The 19,342-nt window shown below is 43.9% G+C and overlaps 1 protein-coding gene across 1 annotated transcript in view; it reads right to left on the bottom strand.

The window, feature by feature from the left end:
* LOC141472103 (antigen WC1.1-like) overlaps window positions 1-17,656 on the bottom strand; it is a 34,179-nt gene extending 16,523 nt beyond the window's left edge. The window contains exons 1-7 of the mRNA XM_074158953.1: window positions 17,587-17,656; window positions 8,952-9,266; window positions 7,665-7,973; window positions 5,802-6,119; window positions 4,699-5,010; window positions 3,965-4,276; window positions 2,909-3,223 (exon numbers count right to left, since the gene is read on the bottom strand). Coding sequence (XP_074015054.1) covers window positions 2,909-3,223; window positions 3,965-4,276; window positions 4,699-5,010; window positions 5,802-6,119; window positions 7,665-7,973; window positions 8,952-9,266; window positions 17,587-17,656 — 1,951 coding nt within the window. The remainder of the gene's footprint in view (window positions 1-2,908; window positions 3,224-3,964; window positions 4,277-4,698; window positions 5,011-5,801; window positions 6,120-7,664; window positions 7,974-8,951; window positions 9,267-17,586) is intronic.
* Window positions 17,657-19,342: the final 1,686 nt, after the last annotated feature.

Below are 19,342 nucleotides of genomic sequence, written 5' to 3'. Positions count from 1 at the left end.
CTTCTGCTGATCGACTTCAAAGCTTGCTGGTGTTCCCCTTCCTGCTCAAAATGAGGCTTATTTCATATACACATATTTGGTGTATGGGTTTAGTCAATTGGCTAAAAGGGGAATGTGCATACGTCAAAATCCAGTAATGCCCAAGGAGGCCTGGGTTCTTGTTTATTGTGTGGAGGTCCGTGGTACTGATCCAAGCAATTTGGTCAGCTGGCATATATCTCCATCCATTTTGAATGCCTAAAACCTGTATTTCTTGAGGGGGCCTTTTTAGTTTGGAGTGCTTAATGGCAAATCCAGCACTGAGAGAGGTAATGATTTCCTACAGCCCTTTAATTTAATTGGAGTTGTTCCTCCAAGCAATACATCATCGAGGTAGAGGACAAGTTATTTGGCATTCTATTACTTTAAATTTTTGTGGATGATGCCATTGCAGACATAAAGGGCTGTGTTTCCACCCTTGGGACTGGTGGTTCCAGATGTACTGCACTGTGGTGAAGGCAAACTGAAGTCTTGCTTCTTTTACCCATGGGATTAAAAAAAAAAAAAAAGCATTTGCAATATAAGTTATAGCATACCAGATGTATTCTTTAGCTTCTAGCTCATACAGAAGCCGCAGCATATCTGGAACTGTAACAGCTAACGGAGGTGAAACTTCATTCAGAGCGCTGAAGGCTATTGTAAACAATTATTCTCCAGCAGATCTCCACACAAGTAAACAGGGCTGTTTTAAGGTGACTCTGTGTTTAAGACCAACCCTTGTTTTTCCAGGGAAACAATTATTTTTGGGATTTCATTGGTGCCCCCTTGGTCAGTTTGATAGTACTTTCAGCAAATTACTTGGATTGTCAAGGGACTGACACCTGGGTTTATTTAAGCAAATTCAGCAATGTTTGGATGATCAGAGAGTCCTGGGGAATCCCATAGCTGGTTCTCACCCGTGCAAGACACACTGCCTGTTCCAAAAACCCCAAAGCCTTCCTGCCACATCTGTCCACTTCCAGTGGTCAAGATAGACAATGCCAAGAATGACAGAGGGAGTAGGGCCAGTGGCCACAAGTAAGGTGTACCAAACACATCTATTCAAGCTTAGGTTTCCTTCCTCCATAGCTGGGTATGTTTATCCTCCAGTTACTCCAAGAACTCTTGGTTTATCATTGCTACACAAAGAGGACAATAAGGTGCACTGAGCACCCCTATCATTAGGTGTCCACTAGGACACAATATTGTTGAGGGAGGGGTACCTGGCCACCTTGTCTGGAGGGTCTAAGTTATTTGGTTAGCATCATCCGCTGCCAGGCCAGGGGAGAACCCCCCTGATGCAATTAGTTCAAATCAGTTGTCAGAGCAGTATGAGGTTCAGAAGTGGGGGCAGCAGGAGGCAATAGTTTAAGTAAGCTCTCACCTCTTTCCTGTGCTCACAATGCTAGGTCTATGCTTTTCCTCCCAGTCTGTCATATTTTCTCTGTTTTCTTTCAGATACATCCTAAAGTCCCAGTGTATAGGAGAGGGACATGCAGAATTCTCATTCTCTCTTCTTATTTTTCTGGAGGTTGACCATACTGCTGGATCCTTGGTGTTATCCTCATCCGTACTGTTAGCTTGCGCTCTTCTTCTGGCATCCTCACTCCAAAATAGTATACATAGGTCACTCCTTGATCAACAGGGCATCCCACCAGATGGCACCAGAGGGGCATTAGAAACTGTGCCTAGCCATTGGAGATTTCAAGCCCTAACATTAGTGATCACAGGCTTTTCAGAGTCCCTCTCCCTTTGCCTGTAACCACACTCCAGCAGTCCAGGAAACTGCAGTTGATTATCCCCTTCTTCCCAGTCCTTTCAAAGGGGTATTTCGTTTGTAGAATCAGCACGATTAGGCACCGCTCAACATATCTCTCCATAAACTGATCCCAGAGCCCTCCTTCATTGTTCAGGACAGTGTTTACAAGTGGCTTATGCCCGAACTCCCCAAAGCCCTGCTGTCTCAAGCTTTCAGCTGTATCTCATCTGCTCTGGTGTTCCAGCAATGCCATAGCCACTGCAGAGCAGAGACTCTAAGTTTCTCCACATTTCTCTGTTCGTTTACATTCAGTAAAGACCCATTGAGCAGTCAGAGGCTAGAGAGCAGTGTAGCCTTTTCCATAGGACTCCTTAATTACTGTAACCAGGGCTGCCTGAAAGGAGTAATTTTTTAATTCATCATGAGCCCCTAGTTTCACCTCCCAAGGTATCCAGTTCAGTCAATTTAGGCTCTAGGTGCTCCCACAAGCAGCCTGAAGCTTGCAGTTTGACCATTCCAGTGCTACTAGCTGCTAACTTCTGATCAGAATCCTCCCTTTTGTGCTGAGCGGTAGTTAACACCACTTTTACAAGACCGTTGCTCTGACTGAGACTCTCAACCAGATTGCCCAGCTCTGCTAAGCCGTCCCAGTGCCTCTTGAAGCCCTGCTGTGAGCACATGCTGTATCCCACAGCAAAGCAACACACCACTCATGTTTCACAGGCAGCATAAACCCTTTGCATCTCCTGGGTTGATCTTCTTAGACAGAAAAATATCCAGGCTCCAGGCCACTGGAGTTCTTCCCAATCACTTTCTCCTTCAACAAGGTCTGTCACACTCTCCATTTCCCACCTGTTTACATGTAGTTCATACCCTTGCTGGAAGCCCTCCAATTTATCCCCCAAATATCCCACCCCACCACACACTTCTTTTGTGTGTGTTAATGCAAAATAAGGACTTCTGTAAACCCTTTGCATCTTGGTGGGACCAAGGGGATGTGCTGACCAACTATGCTCATAGTCAAGAGAGAGTAAGAGGCTGTCCAAACAAGTCTCCACTATTCTGTGCTTCCCCTTCATGTAACCCTCCCCTTTCAACCCACAGGCTCAGAAAATGATTCTCTGAACACACCTGAGCACAGGACTCCAGCATCCTCTTTGTGTTGGCAGTTGTGCTGGCCCCATGCCCTAGAGGGACATGCCCAGAGATCAGATTCAGCCCCAGTGCAGTTCACATCATCCAGCCAGATCTGTCCAGAGCCTTCACCATAATGAGCAGAGGCAAATGCCTTGACGGCATGTCCACATCCCAGCTGTTTGCAAACAACATTAGCATCTGATAGATCCCACTTATCATCACAGACGGTGCCCCAGATGCCGTCATGATAAAGCTCTACTCTCCCAGCACAGCGGTTTGTTTCATTCACCAGCCTGATCTGTCTGCTACCTGCAGGAAAAAAACTCAGCTGTCAACATGCAATATAATGATAATGCACAGGTCAGTGTAATGTCTGTATGTTTAAAACACTTCTAAGGTATCATGTTCTTATTATATTCCAGTTCTTCTGTTATGGTTGCTTGGGCAGAACTCCTGTGATGCTAAAACCTCATAAAGGGAAAGGCCTACTCCTGGCATCAGGTAAATGTTTGACTAACTCCTGTGAGATGTGGCAAACAAGAAGTGTGTAGTCAAACTAAATATATGTGCAGATCACCTTATCTTAGAAAGCCTGTGAAGCTATTTTCTATCTAAACTCATTTAGTTAGACAGAGACAGTTTCTGTTATAGATGGGTTACCAAATAAGAGAAGAGTAGAAACAGTTCTAATTTACTTTAGAAAGGCTGCAGGTATCTATAAATATAGCAATGTCACAAAATAAAACCTATTTAATTACATTCTGACAGTCAGAATGTGTGGCAGTCATGGCCAAATTAATGTCTGTTTTACTTCTGTATTCTGTTATTTCTTTTTGATTCTGTGAGATAAATTCTTTAAGAAATTCAGATGAAGAAAATGTTATGTTAATTACACTTGCTTCTTTAACTATCATTTGTCCCTTAGAATATAAAAGCAGGTGGGTATCACAAGCTCAGACCCATGCCTATTTAAGATCTGGTGAGACTGCAGCACAAGGTGGGCTAGAGGCAACCCAGGAAGCATTCTGTTCCTTTTGCACAGTAACTCACCTGAGCAAATCACACCAACGTCTTCAGCAACTCCCATTGGCTGAGAATGGGAGGTCTTACAGAGCATCAGCTGAGTCTCATTTCCAGCACACTGGACATTCCTTAAGCCCACAGGACCCATGCCTCGCTTAGACCTTGGAAGGTAATAGGCTTTCTCGGCAATTCCACACTGGAGCTGTCTGCATACCACATGAGCATCCTTAATGTTCCAGTCCTCATCCAGGACTCTGCTCCACGTGCCATGGAGAGAAATCTCAACTCTCCCATCACAGCGGCTCTCACCACCTAAGAGTCTGAGTGATTCAGTGAGACCTGGGCTCAAGAGAATTGAAAAATATATTGAAGTTACTACTCTTACTGCAGTAGAAATAACACGCAGGAGACAGATGGAAGAAAAATTTCTGTGTTGGTAAAAAAATAATTCTCACCACCGGTTAAGGAGACAGCCTCTGTCAAGGCTTTGTTTGCTTTCATGTACACAAGAGTCTGCAATAGGAAGTGAGAAAGGCTTCCCCAGCTCAAAGACTAGATCCTGTGAGAAGTCAGGCACATCTGAACAATGTGAATCCCTCTACTAAATTAAGTTTTTATGCTGAAATAAGGGTTGGAGGGGTGGGGGAAAGGAAAGGGCATCAGACACAGGCTGACAAACCAGACTTACTTGTCAGAGTGCGATCTCCAATGCTGCTTTTGTCTGAAGTTGCACTGTCCATAAAAGGCCACTCCTGACTTACCTGAGCAAATAACAGTGGCTGCATCTCCAGCTGAACAGGTTGGGTTGCCCAAAGTCACCTGAGCACAATCCCACAGGCAAGACTCTGTCCCGTTGCAGTGAAAAGCATCTCTCCATACAGGCCCGTTCCCGTCCACAAAACGGTCTCCTGTCTGGATTGACTTTGCATAGCCACAGTTCAGCTGGTGACAGAGAACACTGGCAGCCTGCAAATTCCAGTGGGAGCGGCAGAGTCTTCCCCATGTGTCTCCATGGCGGATCTCCACTCTACCAGAGCATGTGGTGCCATTCACCAACCTGGCCCCTGGGCACCCTGAATATAAGAGAAAGTGGGTACTGAGATGTCATGTTAGTAACTGCTCATGGGCATGACCTGAAAGTGACTGGGAAATGGGAAAGAGCTTTCCTTAGCATTCAGTAGTAAAAATGACTCCACTGGGCCACTGGAACTTCCATACTTATAACTAGACTTTGGTCCACCCTATTTTACTAAGAAGAATGGCTAGAAATCAGTATATGGTCCCCTTTGCAATTTTTAAACTTGGGGCACCAGGTTTCAGGGCTCTGGGTGAACCAATAGACCTTAATGTTCTGCCCAGCCTCAGCTGGGGCCTCCAGCTATGCACCCTACTTGGTCCAAGGCCTCACTTAAACCTGGACCAGGCCTTCAGTCTGTGAATGGTGCGACTGTCTCCAGTCTTGTCTCCTGCTACTCCTGACTACTCTCCAGTTGGACCCTACATCTGACTGATTATTTTGCCTTGTCTGGGACTGTTCATAGACCTTGTTATCAGTACCTTCCTCTGTCCTTTGTGCAGATGCCTTGGATTGTGCCTTGGTGGGTATGGACAGTGCCTGTGTTGTCTTCACCCTCTGTCTCCAGCTCATCCTACCTTGTGCGGCAGCCCTATTCTTGCTGTTCCCTGACACTAGAGGCATTTCACAGAGAGCAGCCGTGTGGTATAGGTGAAGTGCAGCCTCAGATCCTGGAAATGCCTGTAGCAGCAGACAAAAGATGGAGCTTGTCTCCACAGATGTTGGGTCCATATTTTTCCTCAAAGGAGGAGTTTTTCAGTTCTCCTCTTAGACCTTTCTGTTGCTTACCTGAACATATCACATGAGCATCTTTTCCAGCAGGGCATTCATCATGATGTAGCACGTTCACAGGACAGGCTCTCAGGCTTGAGTCATTCTTCTTGCAGCTGAATGTACCGTTCCAGACAGATCCATTTCCTTTCCCGAAGGAAAAGGTATCACCTGGTATCAGTAGGGCAACTCCACAGTCCAGCTGCTGGCAGAGGGCATTAGCAGCTGGTAAATCCCACAGGTAGTCACACAGGGTTCCCCACGTGCCTCCATGAAGAAGCTCTACTCTCCCAGAACATGTGGTACTGCCATTTGCCAGCCTGTACCCACCATAGCCTGCAGGGAGAATAAAGGAACTTAGCTGTTACTTTTTGTGTGTGTGAATGTGCTATTGCATTGAAATTTGTAAAAGAGATCTAGCTGCAAGGAACTAGCACTCAGTATGTCTCAGGTTACTGGGAAGCATGTTAGACCAGGATGCTCATAAACCAGCTCAGAAAAAAAAAGTCTTTATTGTCCATGTTGTAACCTGCACTACATGACTAAAAGTCTTTTGACTCTTTAAGTTTGGTCTCCCCTCCACTGCTCTGCTCTCTTCTACCCTGTCAATACTGCTGCTACCTTGCAACATCTTTTCTTGCAGAGGCAGTTCTAGCCTTGCCTTACACTGGAGCATGTGAGAAACTCAGAGCAGGAGTTACTAGTAACATCAACTTTCATCCATGCCTCAGCATAAGGTTCTGACCACAAAAGGCCATGCCCATCAGCGTATTCACAATAATTTAATGCAGTGTGGGCAGGACTGTGGTGTCCTACTGTCAGCCCCATGCAGTCCTTCTCTCTTCTCACACTTTTACTTCTTAGCTTTGTCTGGTCCTTGCATCATACTCCCCCTGATGAGATTTCCGCTCTGAGCAGTGAATCTTGCAAGGCGGAGGCAGGAGCCAAGACCTGTCAGTTACTGATACCTTAACTGTGCCATTTGGCTGCCACAGCTCCCCAGTCAGTGCTCCAGATAGCCATGGCCAGTGGGTTAGTGTCCAAGGCAGTCTTGAAATGAACTGCAGCCCTTTGACTGGGAAATGGACATGAACTGCAGCCCTTTCCAGGCTTGTTTTGTGACAGGGTGCTGCCAGCAGCTCTGCCCAATGTTCAGTTTACCCATTTTGATTTGTGTCCTCAGGAAAAATGTTGTGTTTGCTAGGTCTAAACATCATTTTGTATGGGTGGCAATAAGTTAGCTGTATTTAGAGCCCCCAGCAGCTTTGACTCTATGGAGTTCTTAAATAATGTTGCCTGGCAGTCACAATTAAAGCCATCTGGGCCTCCAACAACCTTTTCTTTTCTTTTTTTTTTTTTTTTTTTTTTTTTTAAATAACTTAGATTTGTAACTTTTGCCTCCTTTGTCTTTTTGGAGGTATGGTACCTCTCCCAGTTTTATAATTAACTGAAGTGCCAGGGATTAACATACACACCGGCAGTACAGAAAATACATTTAATTTTCCACATTCCTGCCTGTCTGCTCTGTGCATCTTTCCTTTTATGTATATGAGAAAGACATGGAAAGAATTCACGGCACTACTGAGTGCATACCTTTAGTAGTATAAAAGAAATTGCAGCCCTTTTGAGATCCACATCCCTGGCGCAGAAGTGAAGTGGTTAGAACAGCTCATGTTAAATGCAGACTCTCAGTAGAGTAAATGAGAGATTGTGGAGCTGCTCTCTATTACTTTCTGTATTTCCCTGGATGGCTCAATGCATGAGAGAGGAAGCACTCAAGAACCCTGAGGACCACAGAAATATACAGAGACTCTGAACTGTGAGACAGGAAGAAGACATATATGACGCATGTAAATTATGTCCATCAGTCCGAAGTCTCACCTGAACATACAACAGTGGCATCATGAGAGCATGTCTTAATAGGGTGCATTTTCCTGGGACAGTGCGCAAGCTGAGTCTCATTCCCTACACAGTGAAACTCTTCTTGCCAGATCAGTTCAAGTCTGTCTCCAGTGTGAGTTCCTCTAAAGACATCCACAGCCTGGCCGCACTGTAACTCATTACATATAACAGAGGCAGTTTTGAAATCAACGTGTGAAAAACAGACTGTAGCCCAATTTTCTTTTTGCTTTACTTTCAGATGTCCTGAGCAGGCAGTGTCCCCTCCAGCCAGTTGCAGCCCGGAGAAACCTGGAAAAAAACCCCAAGAAATCCAGCATCAAGGCTTGGTTGTACTGACCTAATTTAATAAATCACATACCTTCATGGACAAGACACATGTCACTTCTCTGAGGACCACTGACTCTTTTAAATAGCCATTGTGGCAATTCCTGTATGCCACTGACAGGAGAGAAAATGGTGTGTGGGAATGCTTGTTTCTTAATATGTGAAAATACTAAATCCTTGGGAAGGAGGGAAATTTTGAACATTTGCCAAATGCTTGAGAAGTAGCAATCCACAAATGAAAAAAAAATGAAAAAAAAAAAAAAGTAATTTACTAGTGTGTGTCCTTGAGGTGTCATTATTCAAATGAATAGGAAGCTGAAGCACCCCAGAAAGAGGAAAGAGGAAATGTTGCACCCATCTTCAGAAAAGACTAAAAGCAAAGTCTGGAGATATACAGGCTGGTAGCAGTCCTGAAGCTGGGAAGAAAAAACCTCTTGTGGTGGTACTTTATCCAAAGAGCAAAACCAAGCACATCTTGCAGAAGAAGGCAGACAAACCGACATTGGATTTGTTTGCCAATGCGGACTGTTGTGTCTTAGCTTACAGAAAGATCTGGAGGAAACAGACAGTTTGTATAGCATAATGCAGCATTTTTTTGCTTGTCCACCTACAGCTGCTTTTGGAGCCCCCATATCTGGTCAAAGACAAGCTTAGTACTGCTCTCCTGTTTCCTGGGTGAGCTGTGGTAGAAACAAAGAGTGTTTCTTTTTCTGTTCTCTGTCATTTACTACGCTTACTTTGTTTCCATGTCATTGTGCCTAGGCAAAGGAGACATACACTTGTAGTCAGCAGAAGACTTATGCTAGTGGAACTTGCTTTAGCTGAGTGGAGGCCACAGAGAAAGTGTTACCACTGTGCAATATTTGGCTTTATCCAGCTAGGACAAAGTTTGATCTCAGCCTCATAGCATTTTCTATTATACAAGGTTGGGTGAATTCTTACCTGAGCAGATCACTCCAGTATCAAAATAATGAGGGCAGGTAAAGGTACCCCATCCTGCATGTGAGCAATTCCAGAGAGCGGATTCATAACCACGGCAATCAAGTCGATACAACCACGTTGGTCCAGATCCTTCTCCAAAAGAACCTCGATTAAGGGCCTGAACAGCAGATCCACATTGTAGTTGCTTACAAACAACCTCAGCATCTTTTATGGTCCAGTCACCATCGCACACAGTTCCCCACTTCTCCTCATGTTTTACTTCCACTCTCCCCGAGCAGGGGCCAGTTCCATTTGACAGCCTCAGTTCATCAGCACCTTCATACACAGAGACAGAGCAAGGTTATAGAAAGGACAGGGCCTAATCATGATTATCTATTCCAGATGGTTAATGAGATTATTATTACTACTCTTAATTTACTCTTAAATCAGACTTATTTGGCTCACCTTTCTAAATAGTCCAATCTAAAGGTTTCTTGCAGGGAGTTGTGTCTGTATTTACAAGTTTGAGCTAACCACACTACTAGAATATAAGTTATTTCTGATAACAGGCGAGCTTTCTCTTCTTCTGACCTATCAGGGCTGGGAAATGTTGAGTAATGTCCCTGCTGTCTGATTCACAAAGGCCTCAACAGAAGTTCGTCCTTTCTCTTTGTTTTTCTGCCATGATGATATCCAGCTGAAAATGTTCACTGGGTACCAGTTTCTTTATTGCCATGTTCAGTATGGTGTGAAGAAGCAATTTCCCTTGTCTGCCTCAACTCCTTCCCCTCAGACAAACTATTACTTGCAACTCAGTGTCCCAATAATCTTTATTCTTTCACTCCTCTCTTGCCCTAGCCATGGGGTCCGCTAGTCAGGAGTACCTAATAAGAGAAGAGAATTACTCATGAGGGATGGCAAGCTATCTCAGGAGACGTAGCAGCATCAACAGAAGACAGATGGGTAGGTCTTCATGTTGTTCCTCATGCTCCACCATCTCTTGGGGTGGGGATGATGCCCAAAGGACCCTCTTTTCCTGCTTTACTCCCAAGTCTGCCTCTTTCCTTTTATATGGATACACATTTCCCAGTCCTTTTACCTGTGGACTTACAAAATAACATTACAATCATCACAGAGCACTTGATAAAGAGCCAGACAGAAGAGGGAAGATGCACGTGTTGTTTTCTTGCTTTACAGTGTTTGGCTGCTACTATAGATGCTTCAAATATTATACAGTACCTTAGCACAGGGACTTACAGACTAGAAAGCACAGGGAGAATTTAGTTACATTCAAATGCAGGAATGATGGTGGGACACAGAAGCAGTTCTTAGGAAGTAAAGTTACACAAAGGCCTGCTGGGACCCAAGAAACACGGGAACATGTCTGAGTCTGTCTTACATAGACACAGTAAACATTGTAAAAACTGAAGCGCTTAGCCTAAGATGTAATGACATGTTAAAAAAAGAAGTAGACTTGTTCAGGAATTGTCTTAAGTTTTTTTCCCAGTCAGGAGTTTCATGGCAAGAGTTTTGGAACATCTTTTCATAAAAGAAGATTCTTTACTTGCAGAAAGGTAGAACTCTGCTTGAGTAAAAAGCATGCACAATTACAGAATCATAGAACATGCTGAGTTAATATTCTGAATTGACATAGACAATGATTTTCTGTAGATATTTGTGAAAAAAAATGTTGAAACAAAAAAAAAGCCCAAACTTTCTGCCAAATTCCATCAAAATCAGTTACTATTGTAATTAAACAACAATACGGATGGCATTCATTTGTTAGGTTATGTGATAGAAAGCTTGTGCTTTGTGTCTCCATGTGCAAAGGAGAAGAGAGGAACAATGGCAGGTGGGGGGAATACCAATAATCTCATCAGGGCCCTGCCCTACCCCTTCTAGGGCTCTCCCAGCAGAGTGATTGGCCCCATTGTCCAAGTGTGAAACCCATCTGAATAATCAACATAATGGCTTTCAGTGTCACCTTAGAGACTGAGTGGGGGCTACTGTGTGTATGGAGGTCTAAGTGCCAGCAGCTGGAGCTGGACCACAGGTCACAGAAGTATGTATCTTTGGTGCTGTACTGGCTTTGGCTGGTTAGAGTTAAATTTCTTCATAGTAGCTTGTATGGGGCTATGTTTTGCCTTTGTCACGAAACCAGTGCTGATAACACAGGGAGGTTTTAGTTATTGCTGAGCAGTGCTTACACAGCATCAAGGCCTTTTCTGCTTCTCACGCTGCAAGTGAGTAGGCTGGGGGGACACAAGATGGGGACACAGCTGGAGCAGCTGACCCCAATTAATCAAAGGGATAGTCTGTACCATATGACATTGTGCTCAGCAATAGAAGCTGGGGAAGAAGGTGGAAGGGGGGATATTCAGAGTTAGGACATTTGTCTTCCCAAGTAGTCATTATGAGTGATTGAGCCCCACTGTTCCACTGAACATCTGCCTGCAGATAGGAAGCAGTGAATGAATTCCTTATTTTGCTTTACTTGCACACACAGATTTTGCTTTACCTATTAAACTGTCTTTATCCCAACACACAAGTTTTTCTCACTTTTACCCTTCCAAATCTCTCCCCCATCTGAGACTGTTCACTCAACTCCTGCTCAGATTTTGGCTAACACGGCTCATGTTAAACCCTAATGTATGCTGAGAGCAGTGCCATTAGGTCAAAGCGAGTGCACCATGTAGGTGGGATAGATGTCCAGAAATTGCTAAAGGGCCATTATAATAGAGCCATGCAGATTGCTACCTCCTGCAGCCGTTGTCTTTTGTCTGGCAGTCTCTTCAGAATCTGCTAATTTATGGAAATGGTATAGACCAAACTTCCAAGCTGGAAAGTATAAAACATCAGCTTGTCGAAAAAGCCTTTGAAGGAGAGGCAACAGCAGCTGGACTGCTGAGGCTTTCATGCTTTTAGAATCATAGAATGGTTAGAGTTGGAAGGGACCTTAAAGATCATCGAGTTCCAACCCCCCTGCCATGGGCAGGGACACCTCCACTAGAGCAGGTTGCTCAAAGCCCCATCCAGCCTGGCCTTAAACACTTCCAGGGATGGGGCATCCACAACTTCCCTGGGCAACCTGTTCCACTGCTTCACCACCCTCACAGTAAAGAATTTCCTCCTAATATCTAATCTAAATCTCCCCTCTTCCAATTTAAAACCATTACCCCTTGTCCTGTCACTACATTTCCTGACAAAGAGCCCTTCTCTGGCTCTCCTGTAGGCTCCCTTCTAATATTGGAAGGCTGCTATGAGGTCTCCTTGGAGCCTTCTCTTCTCCAGGCTGAACAACCCCAGCTCTCTCAGCCTGTCTTCATAGCAGAGGCGCTCCATCCCTCTGATCATCTTTGTGGCCCTCCGCTGGACCTGTTCCAACAGGTCCATGTCCTTCTCGTGTTGAGGACTCCAAAGCTGGACACAGTATTCCAGCTTCCGCGTGTGATACACAGTCTGCCCACACTGTGATGGGGGAAGAAAGATGAACACTCTCACTGTCGGCTTGGTAACTGATTATTTTCTTTTTTTTTAATTTTTTTCTCATCAGTGCACAAATTAAGAGTTACAGGTTATAAATTATGAAACCTTATAACTTGAGTCAGTGAATTCACATGACAGACTAGTCTGGGCAAAGGAGAAATGAGCCCCTGTGTTGTGTTTATTGTATTTCTTAATGAGCTCCTAAAACAAAGATTAATTCACAGCGTACATCTTCCTGTAAATTTGTGAGAATCAAATGTACCGTGACACCCATCCCACCAGGGGAGAGAGAGTGAGTGGCTTTGTGGAGCTTAGCTGCCTACTGGTGTTAGATCACAACAGATGCCAACAACTGGAGTGAGTGAGGGTACCACATGTCAGTGTGTGATTGCTAGTGACTAACTATCAAGCTGGACTAGCCAGTGAGTAAGTTAATTGGCCTGGGAGCCAACTATGTGTATATGTCGCTGGGAGTGAGTTAACAGGAAAAGGTGGCTACCAGAGGGACCAGAGGGTCTGGACCAACTACTGGAGAGATGGTAAGGTCAGGGGGTCAACTCAAAGACCCATTTTCAGGTGTGCCAGTGTATGAGCTACAGAGGCTGAGGGTCCAGGACCAGATACTGGATGGGCTGAGTATCTGGAGGAATCCAAATTGTATGTATTTGCATATTTCCCACTGATGGACTTTTATTCTGATCAGCCATAAAGGAAAACACAGAATCACAGAATGGTTTTGGGTTTGAAGGGACCTTAAAGATCATCTAGTTCCAACCCTCCTGCCATGAACAGGGACATCTTTCACTAGCTCAGGTTGCTTAAAGCCCCATCCGGCCTGACCTTGAACACTTCCAGAGATTGATGCACTTCAAAAGATAGAATGTATTTTAGAAGGTATAATCTCTCACTAAGCAAGAGCAAAGAGCTGTAAAAAGGTTACAAGGCCTTGTGAAACATGACACTTTGTATAAACAATACATGCCTTGCTAATGAATATACCCTTGAAGAAGAACAGAGGGCTGCTAACAAGGGAATTATAACAAGAAGGCTCCAAAACTATCTGAAAACCAGACAGCTGCTGGATGAAGAATAAAGTCAACAAAGATCTGTCCTAACTGGGGTACAGGTGTCAGTGGGAGATCACGACCACCAACTCAATTAGAGACTGAGCAGAACTACCCACCCCACTGTACTGGAGCATGCACACACCAATTAAAGGACGCTGTAGCTTTAAATGAAAGTGAGAGACTGTGCTAACCAATATAAATTGTTAAGATAAGTTATTAACCAATAAATATAATTCAGGGTGTGTATTTCCGTGTTTTGAACTGTATAAATATTCTGAGGAGTTTGTAGGCCAGCGTGCTAGCTTTGTGGATTACCACCTAACACCCGTCTCTGCAGAAATGATTTAAATAAATACCTCTACTCTGTGTGTATATTGGAGTCTTGCACACCCAGTAAATGATCCCGCTTTGGGACAACAGGATGAGGCATCCACAACTTCTTGGGGCAACCTGTTCCAGTGTCTCACCACCCTCATTGTAAAAAATGTCTTCCTTATATTCAATCTAAATCTATCAGTCACCTCATGCACCCCTTGGAACCAAGCTGTTGGATATAAGTTTTGTGCTTCTCAAGGAGAAAACTTAAAAGGAGAAAATGGGAAAAAAATGCTGTGTTGGCATTACTGAACCATGTGCATTGAAAGTCAGTGGTGTTTAGAGCATGAAAGAGGACACAACAAAATGGGTGGGAAATCAAATGGTAGAAACCCACATGCAAGACCTTGGTATTTCCATATTAAGGACAAACTACAAACTAAGTGTACCACATCTGAGACTTTTATTCAGTTTGGTCAGATTTGAATTTCAGCATGTTATGGAACAGGCAAATCCCTGAAAAGGGCTGGCAACTTCTTCTGGGTCCCGGAGGATCATTTGGATTGACCACATAGCTAGAGAAGGCTTAAAGGACAGTCATGTAAGAAGCGTATTAACTTTGGTCCCAAATTAGTGCTGTTTCAAAACATGACACACAATGGAAAATTAAAGCAAACATGTAGGACAAATTTGATCCAATTGTCAGTGCCCTGAGTGCACTAATAACCCTAACGGCCTTGAGCTTCCCCAGTTGAGGTCTCCACCCACACACTCTGCCCACGGGCCCAGGCCTCTATTTAAGCACAGGCCTGGAATTTCTGTCCCTGCTTGAGCTACACTGTTGGTGCATCTGTGTTCAACTTGGGCACAGCTGTGCCTTGCCATGGGCACTGTTGATCTGCACTCTGAGCCACAGGCTGACTTCTCAGATTGACCTTGGACCTGCCTCATCGCTATGCACTTGCCTGATGATCTGAGGCAAGTTGGCAACAGGAGTTGAACCCAACTGCCACCCCTAGGTCTGCCCTTCTTGCTGCTCTTCCATTCTCTGGGGCTGGGCCCTGGCTAGTGAGGTCCCCTGCCATGCCAGACCTGCTATTGCAGCTGGAGCAGCTGGTCCTTGCTGTACCCTCATAGCAACTCTACAGCTCATGACTTATAAGAGTCACCCCTCTAAAGGTGACACAGTTAGCTAAGACAATCACAAGTCTTAGTCAGTAAGACTGCACTGGAAGCAAGAAAGGTGTCAGAACCTGACCAGGTACCAAGAGAAACCTGCAGTACTCATTAAGACCCAGCACTGGACAGTGATGTGAACAGAAAGCTGGGCAGCTATGCACATCTTGCAAATAGTCCAGTAAGACACCTCTCAGAGATCATCTCTTATCAATGACGGTATTTGATAAGTGACAAAAGATAACTGATTTGCGCTAAGAGCCTTGGATTTTCCAGTAAGAGTTTTCAAAACAATCTGTTATGGAAAATATAACCTTCCTTCTCTTCCTCAAAAGAGAGAGGTGTTCCTACATATCACACTGCTTGCTGTCATTTGAGATTGTGAAACAAGAATGTATAATTTTTCTTTGCATTTGAAAAGAAATCTAATTCCTCTCTCTATTCCCCTTAAATATGTCAGTCTTAGCCCATGAACTGATGCTAATGCGACCGTTTCCTTCAGTAACTAACTATTGTTCCATTTCTCATTCCAGAGTAAACCGCTGGCAGTAGTCAACTAAAAGGCAATTTTGCCTCCATCTCTGTATGGTCTGTAGCCTCATTCTTCCCTGCTTCATCACACACAGACGATGTAGCTTTGACACATGATCACCTCTTACATATAGTCAAAGTTTTTTACCTCTTTGCTAACACCACTGGACTTCCTCACAATTTCCTGCCTATCGTTTATATTCAGAAACACAAAAAGTTTAAGAGAGATTATCCAAGTGACTGACAACTAGTAACTTCCAAAACCTATTTTTTCTGCAAGCTGTCCTCTTTCCTCAAATTTCCTGAGTAAGAAAGTTTCTCACATACATAGCATGTCTCTAATAACTACAAAATCCCTTTGTACCTGCAACATGTTGTCTCAGAAGGAGTATAATCTTTCTGTAATAAGTCTTTTAAGACTCTCTGAAAGATGTTCTGGAGAATAACCCACAGTTTACTTGAAGAGCATAGTCCAAAAGAAGAGTTTTTTCAGCTAAAAAATATATACATTTAAAAGATAAATAATTTCTAAGAAAAGTTAAATCCATAATATATTATTAAAGGAACCAGATAACTTATTTCCATCAACCATATCCAGGAGTAAAACAAACAGGTTGTCACTTGACTGATTGACCTCTCTGCATTTAAAGTTTTAAATAATTCAACATCTGATGTTTTCAACATGTGACAGCACGCAAGGCTGGAGGCAGAAGTAGGCATAACCCAATCAACAGATACAAATATTTCCTAATCAAAGCTATCTTTTGCTGTAACCAATCTTACGTGATTTTTTAATGATACCTACAGGCGCACTCGTTTGTATTCCTCACACTCCATAGCATGTCCCACATGTGCCTTCATTGAATTCAGTGGTACTAGTCACAGATTGAGGTTCTGCTTGGCTAAGAAGGCATCAGATTTTGGCTTGTTCCAGCTGAAGATCTGGTTCCCCTTCTAGGCCAAGGGTGAGAATGAGCCGTGCATCCCCATACCCAGACCTTAAGTGGAGGTTTTCAGCACGTGTTCTACCTCGGTCGCAGGTTGCCTACTCGCTCCCTGAGGCCCGGGGCCATGCCTCCTCACTGCCTGCGAGCTGCACCCTTCCTAGGGAACAGCAGGGGGCTCAGGCAGCATGGAGAACGCAAGTACTGCCAGAGCAGAAACTGTCGGTGCTGATGATGGTGTCAAGGTAAAGCTACTCTTGTCTGCATCTACCAGTGAGTTGCTCTAGTACTATTCCCTATTATTTATCGGGAGTTGGAAGAAAACTCACTCTCATTTCTACAGTACTGCTCAGTTGACACTCAAACGTTGCTACAAAGACGTCTAAGTACAAATGTTAAATACTGTTCTTCCCAGTCCTTTGCACAGAAAGGCCTGTGCCTTCTTTTCCCATCTGCTTGAAAGGTGACTGCATCCACACAGCTGGTGAGAACCTTTGACTAGGGCCATGCTACATCAAAGTATCAACCATGAAGTCTTGTTCTCATCATATGGGGATGCGACCACCAGTCGCAATGCCATAGTGCCACCTCCATGTGTCTAGAGACATAAATGGGGATTCCAAAATCTGGCTCTCATCATCAGCTTCAAACATGTACACACAGCTGTAGAAGAGCAGAGAGACAAATAGCAATAAGCTTCAGATATACAGGAACAACTGAAGGGATGGTATGTTACCCAGCCAAACTCCACTGGACACAGAGCACACCAACGTAATTTTAACTGGTGTTGAATTAACACTGGGAGTTATTAATTCTGTCTACACAGAGCTCAACGGGGCAGGCAGTAGCAAGAATACCCAGCTGGCTTCCATTACAGCTTGGCTGTTTACTAAACTTGGACTTGAATTCCTATGAGAACGGCCAGTCACTGATGTCTACGTAAAATACAAAACTGTTACAAACGGCTTACCCTTCTTTCTCTCAGAATCACCAAGGAGATTGAATCAAAGACAGAAATATATTTAAACACCTTCTTGACACTTTGCGTTACATGCTGATGAAATAATAACCTATTTATATCAAATTTACATTATTTTCCTACCTCTCTGCCTTACGTGAAATAAAGTATGTACTTACCCAGGGAGAAATGAATGGAGAGGAGAAGCAGCCACAACACTGGAACAGAAAGATGTCCTTCTGTTGCCATTCTGATCATGGACAGATGAAACTTCACTCTCTGTTAGACACTGCCTAGACCAAACTCTGCATGGGCTTCTCTGTATCTCACAAATGACTACAAAGGAGGAAATATATAGATTCACATGATAGCATGAACTACATGGAGGAACCAATAGAAATATTGTTCACCTTTTTAGACATTATCAACAGATTAATCTCAAATCTGAAAGAACCAAAACCTCCAATAAAATTCGAAAATTATACCTGTGACCATATATGAAGGATGATTGCGCTTCTGATGTCATCATCGATATTGTCTTGTTTTACTATGGGACCAACATTGGTAGTACAGGCAGAGCAGTACGCAAAATGGTTATTTCTCACCTGACAAAGCAATGTTAAAGTTCAGAGCATCGGTCATTTTATGAATCACTTTGGAAGAGAAAACGGCAAAGAAAATCCCTGAATTTGTAGGTTGTCCATCTCCTTGGGAGCAATTACTCTCACTGTAAAATCAACAGAAGTTATTGACACTCACTCTGTCTCTGAGGCAATTTCTGCTCAGAGTTTCCTTTTTCAGTCAAAACTTGAGAACTATATGGGTAGAAGCTCTTGAAAGACCATCTTCCTTAGGATGTGAATTACAGGACTTCCTGTTTCCTCTACTGAGTTTCTTTTTGTTTCAGGTTATGTATGACCATTGCTGGTAGTTCTGCCCACTCTCTCATGATGATGAATTTAGGGAAATAAAAGCTGATGTTAATCAAACTGGGGCTACTTGACTCATTCTTGTCAACTGGAACCAGTTGCAGAATGCGATCTCTTTACATCAGTCTGAACACACAATCCTCTTTACGACACTGACACACGTGCTCTTTTCGTCTAATGGCAGCTGTGGTGTTTATGCAGAATCCCAAGTTCAGTGACATCCAAGCTGTTACACTCTTAGTACAACAACAAGCTCTCCAACCTCTTCCACTTCTCGCTGGGCTTTGACGGCCTGTTCAGGGTCTGTATAACCTTGCAGCAGTGTAACTTTGGGTCAGACTGCTGTGGGAAGAGCTGCGTGAGGAAGAACAGAGAGAAGGCTGGCTAGAGGCTGCCCATTCTTTGCTCAGGAACTGCTCAGGAGCTCAGACATTTGCCTGTGGTCTCTGCTAGAGCTATATGGCAGCCAAACTAGAGTCTGGCCATGAATTTTGCTGACTGACTTTAGCCAGCTTATCTGCTGATTTGACTTTATGGCTTTATCTTGGACCTACCACCTTACTGTGGTCTTCTTTGGATTGCCTGGACTGCTGATTTAACCTGGCTGCAGTCATCAGACCTATTCAGTTCTTCTTGTTCAGGCACTATGGGACTGTACCCCTTGGTGAGGATCCTGCCTCATGCCTGGCTTTTTGTCAACTTCAGTTCCTGGCTGCCCTTAACTTGCAGAACTGCCTGCTTCAGCTCCTTGGCACAGATCTCTGAAAAACAGGAAGTTGCTTCCACTCTATTGGAAATCTGGTCAGGATGAGGAAAAAACTATTACAGATGTGTTAATGAGAGATAGACAAGGTATCCATTATAATGTCTGTTGCTGTACTGAAGTTCAGTGGTTACACTTAGTACTCTTTTCCTTGCTGATTAGTAGCCATCAACAGAATTTTCACTGACATTTTAAACTGATTCCAGGAAGCCTAAGAGTGAGATCTATTTCTTAGCATGCTGA

Source organism: Numenius arquata, chromosome 1 (genome assembly GCF_964106895.1).
Source record: "Numenius arquata chromosome 1, bNumArq3.hap1.1, whole genome shotgun sequence".
NCBI classification, from domain to species: Eukaryota; Metazoa; Chordata; class Aves; order Charadriiformes; family Scolopacidae; genus Numenius; species Numenius arquata.
This window is presented reverse-complemented; position numbering and strand designations above follow the sequence as displayed.